At 45.4% G+C, this 12,903-nt stretch overlaps 1 protein-coding gene across 7 annotated transcripts in view; it reads left to right on the top strand.

The window, feature by feature from the left end:
• Positions 1 to 12,903, top strand: part of LOC103286974 (protein HIRA) — a 64,814-nt gene that overhangs the window by 20,718 nt on the left and 31,193 nt on the right. For all 7 annotated transcript variants that reach the window (XM_054712620.1, XM_054712619.1, XM_054712622.1 and 4 more), the window contains 4 exons: positions 6,839 to 6,934; positions 8,185 to 8,345; positions 10,303 to 10,470; positions 12,170 to 12,283. In XM_054712620.1, coding sequence (XP_054568595.1) covers positions 6,839 to 6,934; positions 8,185 to 8,345; positions 10,303 to 10,470; positions 12,170 to 12,283 — 539 coding nt within the window. The remainder of the gene's footprint in view (positions 1 to 6,838; positions 6,935 to 8,184; positions 8,346 to 10,302; positions 10,471 to 12,169; positions 12,284 to 12,903) is intronic.

Genomic DNA, 12,903 nt, shown 5'->3' with positions numbered 1-12,903 from the left:
CATGAATAGCCAGTGGTTGTCCTCCACTGAAATCATAAGAACAATAGGCTTATGGGGATGGACACCAGTTCATTGTTGGGTAGGCTACGTTTGAGGGAGTTGGGGAGAGAATGTCAAGAAACTGTTGGAATTGAGCCTGGAGCTCTGGGGGAAACATGGGGCAGGCGTGAGAGGTTTGGAAAGCATCAGCTATAAACCATTAGCAGTGTATGCTCGGCAAATACTCTGCAGACACTTTGAAGGTGAACAAACCCACCTCTTGGTGACCGGATTGAGTCTAAATTTGTGAAAGCTGACAATAGCCTTTTGTTATTGTTGATAATAGTAAAAATCTGTAACTTTTACTGTTCACAGCTGTTCACAGTGGAGTCTAGATGGGCTTCTGGAACTTTGGCACATATGGCTATGAGGGTGTTCAAGCATGGGTGGGGCCTCAGGCTTTTATGGGGCTCCTAACTTGAGACTCAGGCTGAGCCATAACCTTGACTTCTCTCCTGGCCCAGTACGCCAGGGTTCTCCTTTACCCGGCAGGTAGGGTTGCCCACCTTCAACAGGGGTACCTGCCACTTCTTATTCAGTGGTCCTGATAGTAGGTGTGGGTGGAACCATTAAAGAAGAAAAAAAAAAGTGAAAAAGAAATAAATGAATAGAAAGCACTGGGTCTTTAAAAGCAAAGTGTGAAAAACATACACTTGGCATATTTAATCAGGGGTAGGAAAGAAAACCTAGGTGAAATTAGAAGTAAAAGGTCTAGAAAAACATTTAACCTAGCCCTGGCTGGGTGACTCAATTAGTTGAAGCGTCAATCCCATACACCAAAAGGTTGCGGTTTTGATTCCTGGTCAGGGCACATGCCTACATTGCGGGTTCGATCCCCCGTTGGGGTGTGTACAGGAGACAACTGATCGATGTTTCTCTCTCACATTTATTTCTCTCTCTCTCTCTCTCTCTCTCTCTCTCTGTCTCTCTCTCTCTCTCTCTCTCTCTCTCTCTCTCTCTCTGTCTCTCTGTCTGTCTCTCTCTCTCTCTCTCTATCTCAAAAAGTTATAGAACATATCCTTGGGTAAGGATTAAAAAAACAGTTAACCTAGAGCAGTGATGGGCAACCTTTTGAGCTTGGTGTGTCAAACTTCACCAAAAAACTGAGCATAACTCGGGTATTATGTCACTTTGAGGAAAAAACATTATTTCGCAAATGTTTCATCCTCAGGAGCAGCAAATGTTACATCCTCGGCAAGCGGCCGCCTAAGCAGCTGCGTGTCATCAGAAATGGCTACGCGTGTCAATGCTGACACGCATGTCATAGGTTCGCCATCACTGACCTAGAGAAAGAATATCATCAAAGAGTGCAAAATGTAATGTTTATATAGTATTAAATTTAAAAAAATACTAAAATAAATATAATTTTCTAGAAAATAAACATTTTTAAAATTGATAACATAAGGTTAGGAAAAACTGAACAAAGTAGTAACCAATGAAGAAGTTGGAAGCTACTTTCAGAAATGATTCCTGGTCCTAAATTATTTTTTGATGCATTGTTTTAAGCTTTTAAGAATAATGCCTCTGGAACATAGAAATAGTTATTCTTTAAAGGAAGCCCTAACCCTGTTCCCAAATGTAATAAAAATAACAGTGAAACAAAAGCATAGACAAGCCCTGGCCGGTTTGGCTTGGTGGATGGAGCGTCGGCCTGTGGACTGAAGGGTCCCGGGTTCAATTCCGCTCAAGGGCACATGCCCAGGTTGCGGGCTCGGTCCCCAGTGTGGGGCGTGCAGGAGGCGGCTGGTCAATGATTCTCCCTCGTCATGGATGTTTCTATCTCTCTCTCCCTCTTCCTTCCTCTCTGAAATCAATAGGAATATTAAAAAAAAAAAAAAAGCATAGACAATATGAATGAAGATAGAAAAGTCAGAAAGGAAATATTCACAAGTTCATAACATTTGAAAACTAATTCATTTTGACTAAATATGATTTATATTGGAAAACTTGTGTAAAGGAAATCTGTTAATATAACTCAGCATACTAGGAGGTTAAATGAGAAAAAGCACAGAGTCATCTGATGAGGTATTCTGAAAGACATATTAGATAACTCAGCATCATTTCCTAATAAAAAATGCTTTTTAAAAAATGGCCATAGAAAGTTATTTCCTTAACATGATAGAGTCATCTGTCTTTTTCCAACCAATAGCAAATACTACACTTCACAATTGAGCCTTGTTCCCATTTATATTGAGAAAAGACAAGGATGGGTGCTATCATTTAATTTGTTACTTTGGAATTTCTGCAACACAATGAAGCAAATCAGAAGGAGATAAACACACTGGAAATAAGACAAAAATGAAATGATATGAGCATGGTATTGTATATCAAGAAAACCCTAAGGAAGAAAGCTCTTAGAATTCATAAAGCCTTGAAAAACACTTGGAACTAATAAAAATGAGTTATTGAATTGGCCTCATATAAGAAAACTTGTAATTATTTATCTTTCACTAGTAATAGCCTATTAGAATATATATAAAAGGGTAATATGCAAATTGATCCTAACGGCTGAACAACCAGGAATGACCGGTCGCTATGACACTCACTGACCACCAGGGGGCAGACACTGAATGCAGGAGTTGCCCCCTGGTGGTCAGTGCGCTCCCACAGGGGGAGCTCGGCTCAGCCACAAGCTGGGCTCATGGCTGTGAGCACAGCAGTGGTGGTGGGAGCCTCTCCCACCTCCGCAGCAGCACTAGGGATGTCCGACTGATGGCTTAGGCCCGCTCCCCACCAGACATCCTCTAAGGGCTCCTGGACTATGAGAGGGCACAGGCCAGGCTGAGGGACCCCCCGCCCCCGAGTGCACAAATTTTCATGCACCAGGCCTCTAGTCTATATATATAAAAGCCTAAGTGACCTGCCAATCATTCGGCCATCCAACTGGTAACTATGATGTGCACTGACCACCAGGGTGCAGACACTCAATGCAGGAGCAGAAACCATAGACATGGAACAGACTGATGAATCTCAGAGGGAAGGAGTGGGGAGGGTGGGAAGAGATTAACCAAAGATCTTATATGCATACTAGAGGCCTGGTGCATGGGTCCCTCGGCCTGGCCTGCACCCTCTCACAATTACAGACCCCTCAGGGGATGTTGGAGAGCTGGTTTCAACCCAATTCCTGCAGGCCAGGCCGAGGGACCCCACTGGTGCACGAATCCATGCACCAGTCCTCTAGTCTAATGATAAAAGGAGAAGTCTTATACAGTAGAATAAAAAATTGTAACTCAGGAATAATCTTACCAAGAAATGTATGAGATCTCTAAGACTTAAACCAAAAACCTTTTTTGAGAAATAAAAAATGACTACTTCATAAATGGAAAGACTAAAATAAATACTTAATTTTCCCCAAATTAGTATTATTTATTTAACAAACATTTATTGAACACCTTATATGTTCCAGGTGCTGTTCTGTCTATCTCAGGGAGTTTACATTCTTGTCAAAGAGACAGATAATAAACTAGTCATGCAGGAAACTGGAAGATAAGTGCCAGGGGGTAAAATGAGGTTGGGTGCCATTTCACCCAGAGTTCACAGAGAGGGCCTTGCTGAAAAGGTGACATCCAAGGAGAGATCAAATGGAAGTGAAGGGACAACTATGTAGTGTTCCAAAGAGCTTTCCAGGCAAAGGGAACAGCCAGGGCAACAGCCCTAGAATGTAGATGTGTGGTTGGTGTGTCCAGGGAAGCACAGAGCTAGGGTAGAGAGAGTGAAAGGGCGGGGAGCATGGGTTATGATGAAGGCTCTTTCCTTAGTGAGGCAGGGGGGCTGAGCAGGGTTTTGAGCAGAGGAGTGGGGAGGCCTTGGCAGCTGTATGGAGTTCATATTGTGGAAACTAAAGGGCAGCACTGGGGAGATCATTGAGGAGGCTGCTGACAATGTAGGTGAGAGACAATGGCAGTTTGGGCCTACGTCATAATGGTGGAAGTCAGGAGAAGTGGTCAGATGCAGATTTCTTGGTGGATGGGATATGGGGTGTGAGATAAACAGAGGAATTGGGATGAGATCAGAATGTGGCCTGAACAGTGGAAAAGATGCAGTTGCCATTACTTGAGATGGGAGTTGTGTGGGTGGGTGGGATAGAAATGTTTGCTGGATTTTGGGCATGTTGTTTGCATTGCCTAGCAGCAGTGTAAGTGGACCTGCTGTGTAGGCATCTATATAGATAAAAGTCTAAGCGACGGTTCGACCGGTAGCTATGACGCACACTGACCACCAGGCGGCCTGACACTCAATGCACAGGCATGGAAACATGGAACAGACTGATGAATCTCAGGGGGAAGAAGAGAGAGGGGAGGCAGGAAGAGATTAACCAAAGATCTTATATGCATACTAGAGGCCCGGTGCACAGATTTGTGCACCAGTGGGGTCCCTCAGCCTGGCCTGCAGGGTTTGGGCCGAAACCAGCTCTCCGACATCCCCCGAGGGGTCCTGGATTGCAGACCTCAGCAGTGACTCCAAAGGGCATCTGAAAGAATAAGTAAAGTTGTGGAAGCTACAGTGTTTGTCACAGAGCGACAAACTAACAACATTGGGTAAAACTAACAAAATTGAAGTAGGCTACAGTGTACCTAAATAGAAAGAATTATTCCCCATTGGGATAGAGTAACCATTAGCAGTCCGTGGTGAGGGGAAAGTAATTTAGAGCTCACTAAATACAGCATACACCAAAATAAACTTCAGATATTAAAGAGAGGAACATTCTAAATAATTAAAACAGGAAAAAAACAATTGAATATCTATCAAACCTCTAGCAGAAGGAATGTTTTTAAGGTTAATAGGCAGTAAAGGATGTCACAGAGAAGAATAAGAGTTTGCTACATAAATCTACAATATAGGAAGGCAAACTGATGGAATTTGCAGCTAATGCCTGTAGTATCAATAGTCCATGGAGCCCAGCTGGTGTGGCTCAGTGGTTGAGTGTCGACCTATGAATCAGGAGGTCAAGGTTCCATGCCTGAGTTGCAGGCTCAATTCCCAGTAGGGGGCATACAGGCGGGATCAGTTAGATCCTTCAAAATCAGTGATTCTCATCATTGATGTTTCTATCTCTCCCTCTCCCTTCCTCTCTGAAATCACTAAAAATATATTTTTTAGAAATAGTCCATGGAAATGGCAAAGAAAATCACATCTCCTTTCTGGATTCCCAGCTAACCACTTCTCTGCTCTAGGACTTGGGCACCACAGTGAAGTCCTGGGGTTCACATGTCTGGACTCAGCTCCTAGAGGAGGTTCTGGGTCCTTGTATTTGTTAGACGGCTGCACAGGAGAGCTCATCAAAAACAGGAGCAGTGTCGTCTAAGGACAAGACAACTCTCGACAAACAGATGTGAAAAGCCTTCACTTTCACTACTAATCAAAGGAAATTTAAAATATAACAAGTTATAAGGAAAAAGATCATAATCCTCAAGTTATTAAGGGAGTCTTGAAATGGACCTTCTGCTTATAGAAGTGTGAAGTCATAGAGGTCTTTGAAAAGCAGTCTGCAGTGTTAAGAGACTCCAGACTTAGGAAAATGTTCAGTTTTCTTCCCAGATTCCCACTTTGGGGTAATGGGCTCAAAGAAACGATCCAGGATGTGGAGAGTGACACATACCCACGTGCTCATTAGTATGAAAAACGGGAACCCAGTCAAAGTTCATTGTTAAATTAGGTCTGTTTATGGTAGCAAATGCTCTCAACGACATAGAATGCAGAACAAATCGAAATAAGCCCTGAAGATCACATATACTGTTAGAATGTTACAGCAGCATACCAGTGCATGCAGCATGAAATGCAAATGCTAGTACAGTGTGGAAAAATTCATCCAGCTGTCACTGAAGATTTTTTTAACTAGAAAAAAAATACAATAGAAATTTTAAATATTTTGCTTATACCTCTTCTTTAAAATCCTATGAGGAAAGGACTCGAAAGCTAATAACTTGCTGCTGTGTTTCTCTTCATCTCACCAGCTATTCTTCTGTGCGCCTAGCACTGCATCAGGCAATGAGAGTAAGACCGTGCCCGTCACACCTGCATGTGAGATGGGCATCGTCACCATCACGTTGACTTTTATAGATGCTTTGAGTGTGCCTGATGCCTTCCTACAGCAATTTCTCACATTTAATCCTCACAGCAACCCTCTGAGGATAGTTGCTTGCTTATGTATTTATGTATGTATTTAGGATAGGTGCTATTTTAAATCCTCATTCTACAGATGTGAAAACTGAGTCACAAAAAAATGAGCATGATTAATTGTGTTTGGCGGCTCCATAGGGAAGGGGTACTCCTGTCAGGATCTTGGAGATGAGAGCTAATTAATGAGGAAAAGGGTCTGAAGACGACTTTGCTCTCATTCTGTCAGTAGCTATTAAGCTCTGACTGTGTGTCAAGCACTTTACTGAGTGTAGAACCTGCAATGCTCAAAGGGCTGTGAGGTAGGCCCCGTTAGAATGGGGGAAGCAAGCTTAGCGGGGTTGAGGAGCGAGCCCCAGGCCACAGGCCCGATAGGTATCAGCCGTGGTTTTAATACCTGGGTCCAATGCCACAAGACACCAAGCTTTCAGCCGTGCCCCTAGTTGCCTCATGTATGAAAGGGGTAGGGCGGGATCAGTTAGATCCTTCAAAATTTATGACCAATTGAAAATCATTAGTGGGGAAGTTTTTCAGATTGGTTACAAAAAGAGTCTACTTAAGATGGTCCTAGGTCAAGTCTCTTCAAACATGACACCAGCTGGCAGATGGGTGGTACTGCTTGCCCCCCTTGCCGACTCTGCACTCCCGGTAAGAGACTCAACGCCAGCCCTCTTTCTTCCAGATGTGATGGACGTAGCATGGTCTCCTCATGACGCCTGGCTGGCTTCGTGCAGCGTGGATAACACTGTCGTCATCTGGAATGCAGTGAAGTTCCCAGGTCTGGGCCTCCTCTGGCTGGGGGCGGCAGGAATGGGTTGCTCATCATCCTGCCGCCTGTTGGTGTCTGGAGCAGGATGGCTCTCTCTTTGGCTGGTGGCAGCATGTGTCTCACAGTAGACAGGGCTCCATGTGTCTTGTCAGTAATCCAGTTATTTTTCTTCATCAGTTATATTTGTTTAAGGTTTTAAAAGAGTTTTATGTTAAAGAAAAATAGTAACCGAGTGCTAACATGGATGTGCCACAAATCATGAGGGTGGTACATTGACAACTGGCGTTGGGGACCTCGCCCAGCTGGGGCTCAGCTTGCCCTGACACCCCGACCCATGCTGTGCTTTCACATGCACCCCAGCATCTCCACACATATGCCTTCAAGGGTCGCCGTTCCACCACTGGGCTCTGGCCTCAACTCACTTGCCACCTCCTCTGTGACACCCTTGAGTAGATGCAGGCTAGCAAATCCAGTTTTGCAAAATATTAATTTTTCATATTAATGTGTTTGAAGTCATGACAGATGGCATAACCTGGCATAGCACTGCAGTTTATACCTAGTAAGATACTTCTTATGTTCCTGCTTCATATCTGGATATGTGTTCCTCATGGGCTGAAAAACATTGTCCATGGACTTAATCCAAGTCCTTTTCTCCCTATAAACCACTAGTATGTGTGGTGACACTCAACCTGGCCACCAAGTGGCAGATTTAGAAGCTGGGGTGACATTTAGGTGAGGATTTCTAGGAGGTCCTGTCACACACTTGGTCCTCGGTGATGACTCACAGGGGACTCAGTGCAGTGCCCAATCCCCTGTGCTGCCAGGCAGGTTCACATCAGAAATGCCAATGTGACGACCCAGGTGAGCATGGGCTTCTGTCAGAAAGGCAAACCACAGGCAATACCGCTAACTGCAGACAAGATAAGGGGCAGAATTTGGCTCTGGCCCAAGCCGAGGCCCCTGATTGCCTGCCCCTCCAGGGGCATATGCAGCCTCAACCCACAAGTGTTAGCTAGGAGCGAAAGGCGATCGCGATGCCCGCCTCTTTGGTGCGGTCTTCAGGTGGGTTTTGCCTTCGTGGAAATTAGATTAGGGGGCTCTTCTGCTTGTGCACAGGAGCAGTGCTAGCCAAGTGCACTCCTGAAGTTCCTTCTCTTGGTTGGCCATCCCATAGCCCATGGATTGTAGTTCATGTTTCTATATAGAGTCATCGTTTTCCTCTAGGTAACACCTTTCCAATCTCTTATTTTTCTTCACAGAAATTCTAGCTACTCTGAGAGGTCATTCTGGCTTGGTAAAGGGGTTGACTTGGGACCCTGTTGGTAAATATATTGCCTCTCAAGCTGATGACCGCAGCCTGAAGGTGTGGAGGACGCTGGACTGGCAGTTGGAGACCAGCATCACCAAGCCTTTTGATGAGGTAATGAGACAGCCTAGAGAGCTCAGCCCAGCACCCTTCCTGGCCTCCGTGCACAGAGGAGCTGGCTGGGTGGGGGCTTGGTGGGTGAATCAGAGTCCGGTGGCCTGAGCAGACTGTCAAAGTTCTCTGGGGTGGGCACTTTGGCCCTAAGAGTCAGGTGATGAAAATCTTTCATTTCTCAGATGTTATCAAAAGTCCACCTTTGGAATGAAAATAATTTAAAAGTTTTAAAGCTGAGGAGATACCCCACAACCTTGTGCCACACAGCTGGCTGCCACAAACATGGATGAAAGTATTTCTTACCATGTGACATTTATATTGCACTGCCCATGGTGGTATGGGAGGACGGGATGGAGGTAGTCCTCCCCTGTATTTTTCCTGACTGCGTGGCCTTGCTCACTGACTTCCACTGCAGGCCAGCTGACTTTCTTGAGTAGAGTTACCAGTACAGTTTGCAAAATATCTGGAGGTCAGACTGCAGTGGCTTGTCTATAGTGTTTTACTGTCTCTTCTATTTGAGTTCTCATTTTATATGGGGTCAGCACTCAAACTCACCATTATTCATTACACATTTCTTAAGTGCCTACTATGTACAAGGCAGTACTGTGTACAGGAAATAAGTGGTTTATTCAGACTTTACAAACCTCTTCTCCTTTGCTGGTAGCATAACCAGGCTTTGGGTGAGGAGATAGGCTTTGAGAGAACAGGTGATGTGGCTCAAGGTCACAGAGACAGGTTTCTGAGGGTCAACAGGGCTCTTTCTCCACTGCAGTGAATGCTCTACAGACCTCATGGAGTGGAATTAAAAGGTGCTGGCAGGAAAAAGGGGGTAAGTGGCCAGATAGATGTGGCCCATACAGAGTTGATGGTTAAAAGAGTTGTCCATACAAGCGGAATCTCAGAGGGAGGGCCGTGGAGGGTGGGTGGGTGGGAGGTAATCAAGCAAAGACCTTGTAAGCATATATGCATAATCCATGGACACAGACAATAGGGTGCTGAAGGCCTGGGGCGGGGCGGGCGGGGGGGGGGGGCGTGCGCGAGAGGCGGTCATTGGGGGAAATTACATATGTGATACAATAAAGAATCACTAAATTTTTTTAAAAAGAGAGTTGTCCGTCCTACAGATCCCCTCAGGGCCTACCCCACTGTGCTGTGCTCAGCTCCTGTGGGAGTGGCGTGTGCCATGGCTCCAACTCCCATCTGACAGAGCCTTTAGTTGTGTCATGTGGAGAGGCTGGAGTTACCGCTGTCTGTGTAGCCAGAAGCTTGGGTACAGGCTCCACCATCACACATTTATAAATCAGAGTTCAAGTTTATTATTATTATTATTATTATTATTAGGTATTAATATGTTTTATTTATGAACTGGATTTGGTATCTTAGAATGTTTTTTTTGAAACTATGGTTCCCATTCTGGCTTCCTTGCTTCTTCATAGTCCAATCTTGGTCAACAGGAGAAAGTAAGACCATTGTTCCACATCTTACTTAAAAAAAGAACATTACTTCAAAGAGAAGAACATTGCCACCTGGTCGCCTTTTGGGGTGGGGTCCGCCAGATGGGGGTGATGCAGCCAGGTGGGCAAGTGGGCGCGAGGGAGTGTGCGCGTCCCCAGTAACCTGGGTCTCACTTGTCCTGTAACCAATTCTCAAATTTATTCTTTTTTTTTTAAATATATTTTTATTGATTTCAGAGAGGAAGGAAGAGGGAGAGAGAGATAGAAACATCCATGATGAGAGAGAATCATGGATCGGTTGTCTCCTGCAAGTCCCCCACTGGGGGTCGAGCCCACAACCTGGGCATGTGCCCTTGACGGGAATCAAACCTGGGACCCTACAGTTCGCAGGCCGACGCTCTATCTGCTGAGCCAAACCGGCTAGGGCTCAGGTTTATTCTTGAGTCCCTTTTTGGTCACAAGGTTGGCCTTGATTTCCTTTTAAGCACAGATGTTTCTTTCAGTGTGGAGGGACAACCCATGTATTGCGGCTCAGCTGGTCACCTGATGGACATTATCTGGTGTCTGCCCATGCCATGAACAACTCCGGCCCCACCGCCCAGATCATCGAGCGGGAGGGCTGGAAGACCAACATGGACTTTGTCGGACACCGAAAAGCTGTGACTGTCGTGGTGAGTGTGCTCAGAGTGGTCCCCTCAGAGCCAGGGCAGTGCTGTGCTCAGCAAGGCTGGGTCACCAAGGCTGAGATTCAGCACAGGTCATGTTCTTGTTTCATTTTAAATACTTACGTTTCCGCGTTTAAAAATTAAACTTAAAAAATAGAATACGTACTCATGTGTTTATTGGCAAACTTTACATAATGAATATCACCAAAATCAGCCTTTGATTAATAACACTAGCTCTGCACTAGTCTCTTTACACATTCGGGTCTGCTGGTGGGTGCTCACGCATGGTGGTCCTGACAGGTGGCCCACCCACCAGGCTCTGGAGGACACAGGTGCAGTTTGTGCGTCCATGGAGCCCGTGCACTTGCCCCGGAGCTCCGCCAGTGACCAGTGTAGCTTCAGGGCTGTGCTTTGGGTCACTGGAGTGCTTGTCTGATTCTGGAGCTGTCGGCCCCGTTTTGATGTGGAAGGGGGAGAGTGCCAGAAGATGTGAGCTACTGTTATTCTCTCAGGCTTCAGAGAATAACACTCTTTTTATGCTTTTGGATGACTTTCATTGAAGAGTGTCTTGAGAGTGCCCAAGGCAAACACTGTGAGGACCAGAATTTCCTCAACACTGGGTACCACAACTAAGTCAATAGATTGATGGGCTAAGGCCGATAGAAGTGAAGGATCATCCAGGGCCCTGACCTCAGTTTTTTTATTTATCAAAATGGGCTTCTTCCCATTGTTTAAAGTGATAATATATACCATATAGTATGACTTAAATTTATGCAAATAAAATATCACTTCTTTAATATTTTTGTGTTGGAGTCCATGTAAGATCTTGTTTGAAACTAGGACCATGTTGCTAAAATGTTTGAAAGTCACTGCTTCGTAGTTAGCATAGTGCTTCCACATGACTCTCTCAAGTGAACCTCATGGAGCAACGGTGTGAGATGGTTGTGAAGACTCAAGCCCAGAATACGTGCCTCTGGGTTCCATGTTCTCCAGTCTCTGTGCACCCCTGGCCATTCTTGCCTGCCCTCTGGAATTAGAACCCTTCTGGACCACCTAGCATACCCTTGCCTTTCAGTTTTCCTAGCTGAGTATTTTTCAGCTCTGAGTCTAGAGCTCCCAACCCTTTTCAATTCAGGAAAGCAGCAAGGACCTCCATGTGTGCTTCCAACCTTTCCAAAAATGACGTCCTGGTTACACTTAGCCTGACGTAGCCCTCATCCCGTTTGTGAGGTCAAAGCAGGGCTGATCAGTCTTTGTAAGACAGTATTGACTGAGCAAGAAGTAAAGTGAAAGGAAAGGAACACTGGAACAGCTCCCCTCAGGACCTTCTCCCCAAAGCTCAGGTCCTAGAGCTGGTCCTGCCCAGGCCAGGAGGGATTCAGTAGATCCCTTGCCATGGACCTGACAGTGGGCCCAGCCTGGAGAGTTGGTAGAGCCTGTTTCAGATCCTCCTCTCACCACTTACTCATTTGGTGACTCAGCACATGTGTTTTGGCCTCTCTGAATCTCACTTCAGCCTCAGCAAAACGCCTCCTGGGTAGTTGTAAAGATCAAATAACATATACTGAGTGCTGGGCCAGGAAGATGTCTGTGTGGACTGCCCATCGGTGGACGGCAATTGTGGTATATTTGTAATACTTGGCATGCGGTGCGGTACATGCTTGATGCTTGATCAATTATTTTAGCATTTGTTATTTGGCTTTAGAAATTCAACCCAAAAATCTTCAAAAAGAAGCAGAAGAATGGGAGTTCTGCGAAGCCCAGCTGCCCATACTGCTGCTGTGCTGTTGGCAGCAAGGACCGTTCTCTCTCTGTCTGGGTGAGCCCCCCATCATGAGCTTTTGCTGCTCCTGCAAGGTGACAGGATACAGGGCTGGTGAAGGTTTGGAAGCCTGCCAGAGAGGGACCCTGCTTCCACCCTGTACCTGGAGTCAGGCCCAACTATTACCCCTAACGGAAGCACTGAAGACTGGGCCTCAGCCCAGCCAGAGCAGCTCTTGTGTCCAGACTCAGGGAACACTTTAGTTGGCATGTTGTGTTTGCTTCATTTAAAAACCCTATATCGACATACAACCTAGATGAAGTATACAGCTCAGAGCATTGTCATGACATGTTTACACATGTAACCACCACCCCAGAACCCTCTGCCAGAGCAACCATTCTAATGACATCTGTCACATCGATGAGTTTTGCCTGTTTTTAAGCTTTATTTAAATGGAGTTGTGCAGTGATTACTTTTTCTTGTATTGCTTTCACTCAGCACAGTGTTGTTGGGATTCGTGTATGCTATTACATTTAACGATAGTTTATTCCTTATTAATTTCCCCATAAGCGGAAGGTTTGAAGGTTATCCTCTGACTGCATTTATTATGGTCATTTGTCACAGAAATTGATTGCTGTGTACACTGTGATTTTTTCAGGCCCAGTATTCATGTTACA

Source organism: Eptesicus fuscus, chromosome 23, assembly GCF_027574615.1.
Source record: "Eptesicus fuscus isolate TK198812 chromosome 23, DD_ASM_mEF_20220401, whole genome shotgun sequence".
NCBI classification, from domain to species: domain Eukaryota; kingdom Metazoa; phylum Chordata; class Mammalia; order Chiroptera; family Vespertilionidae; genus Eptesicus; species Eptesicus fuscus.
The sequence above is the reverse complement of the archived record's forward strand: the minus strand, read 5'-3'. Positions and strand labels throughout refer to the sequence as shown.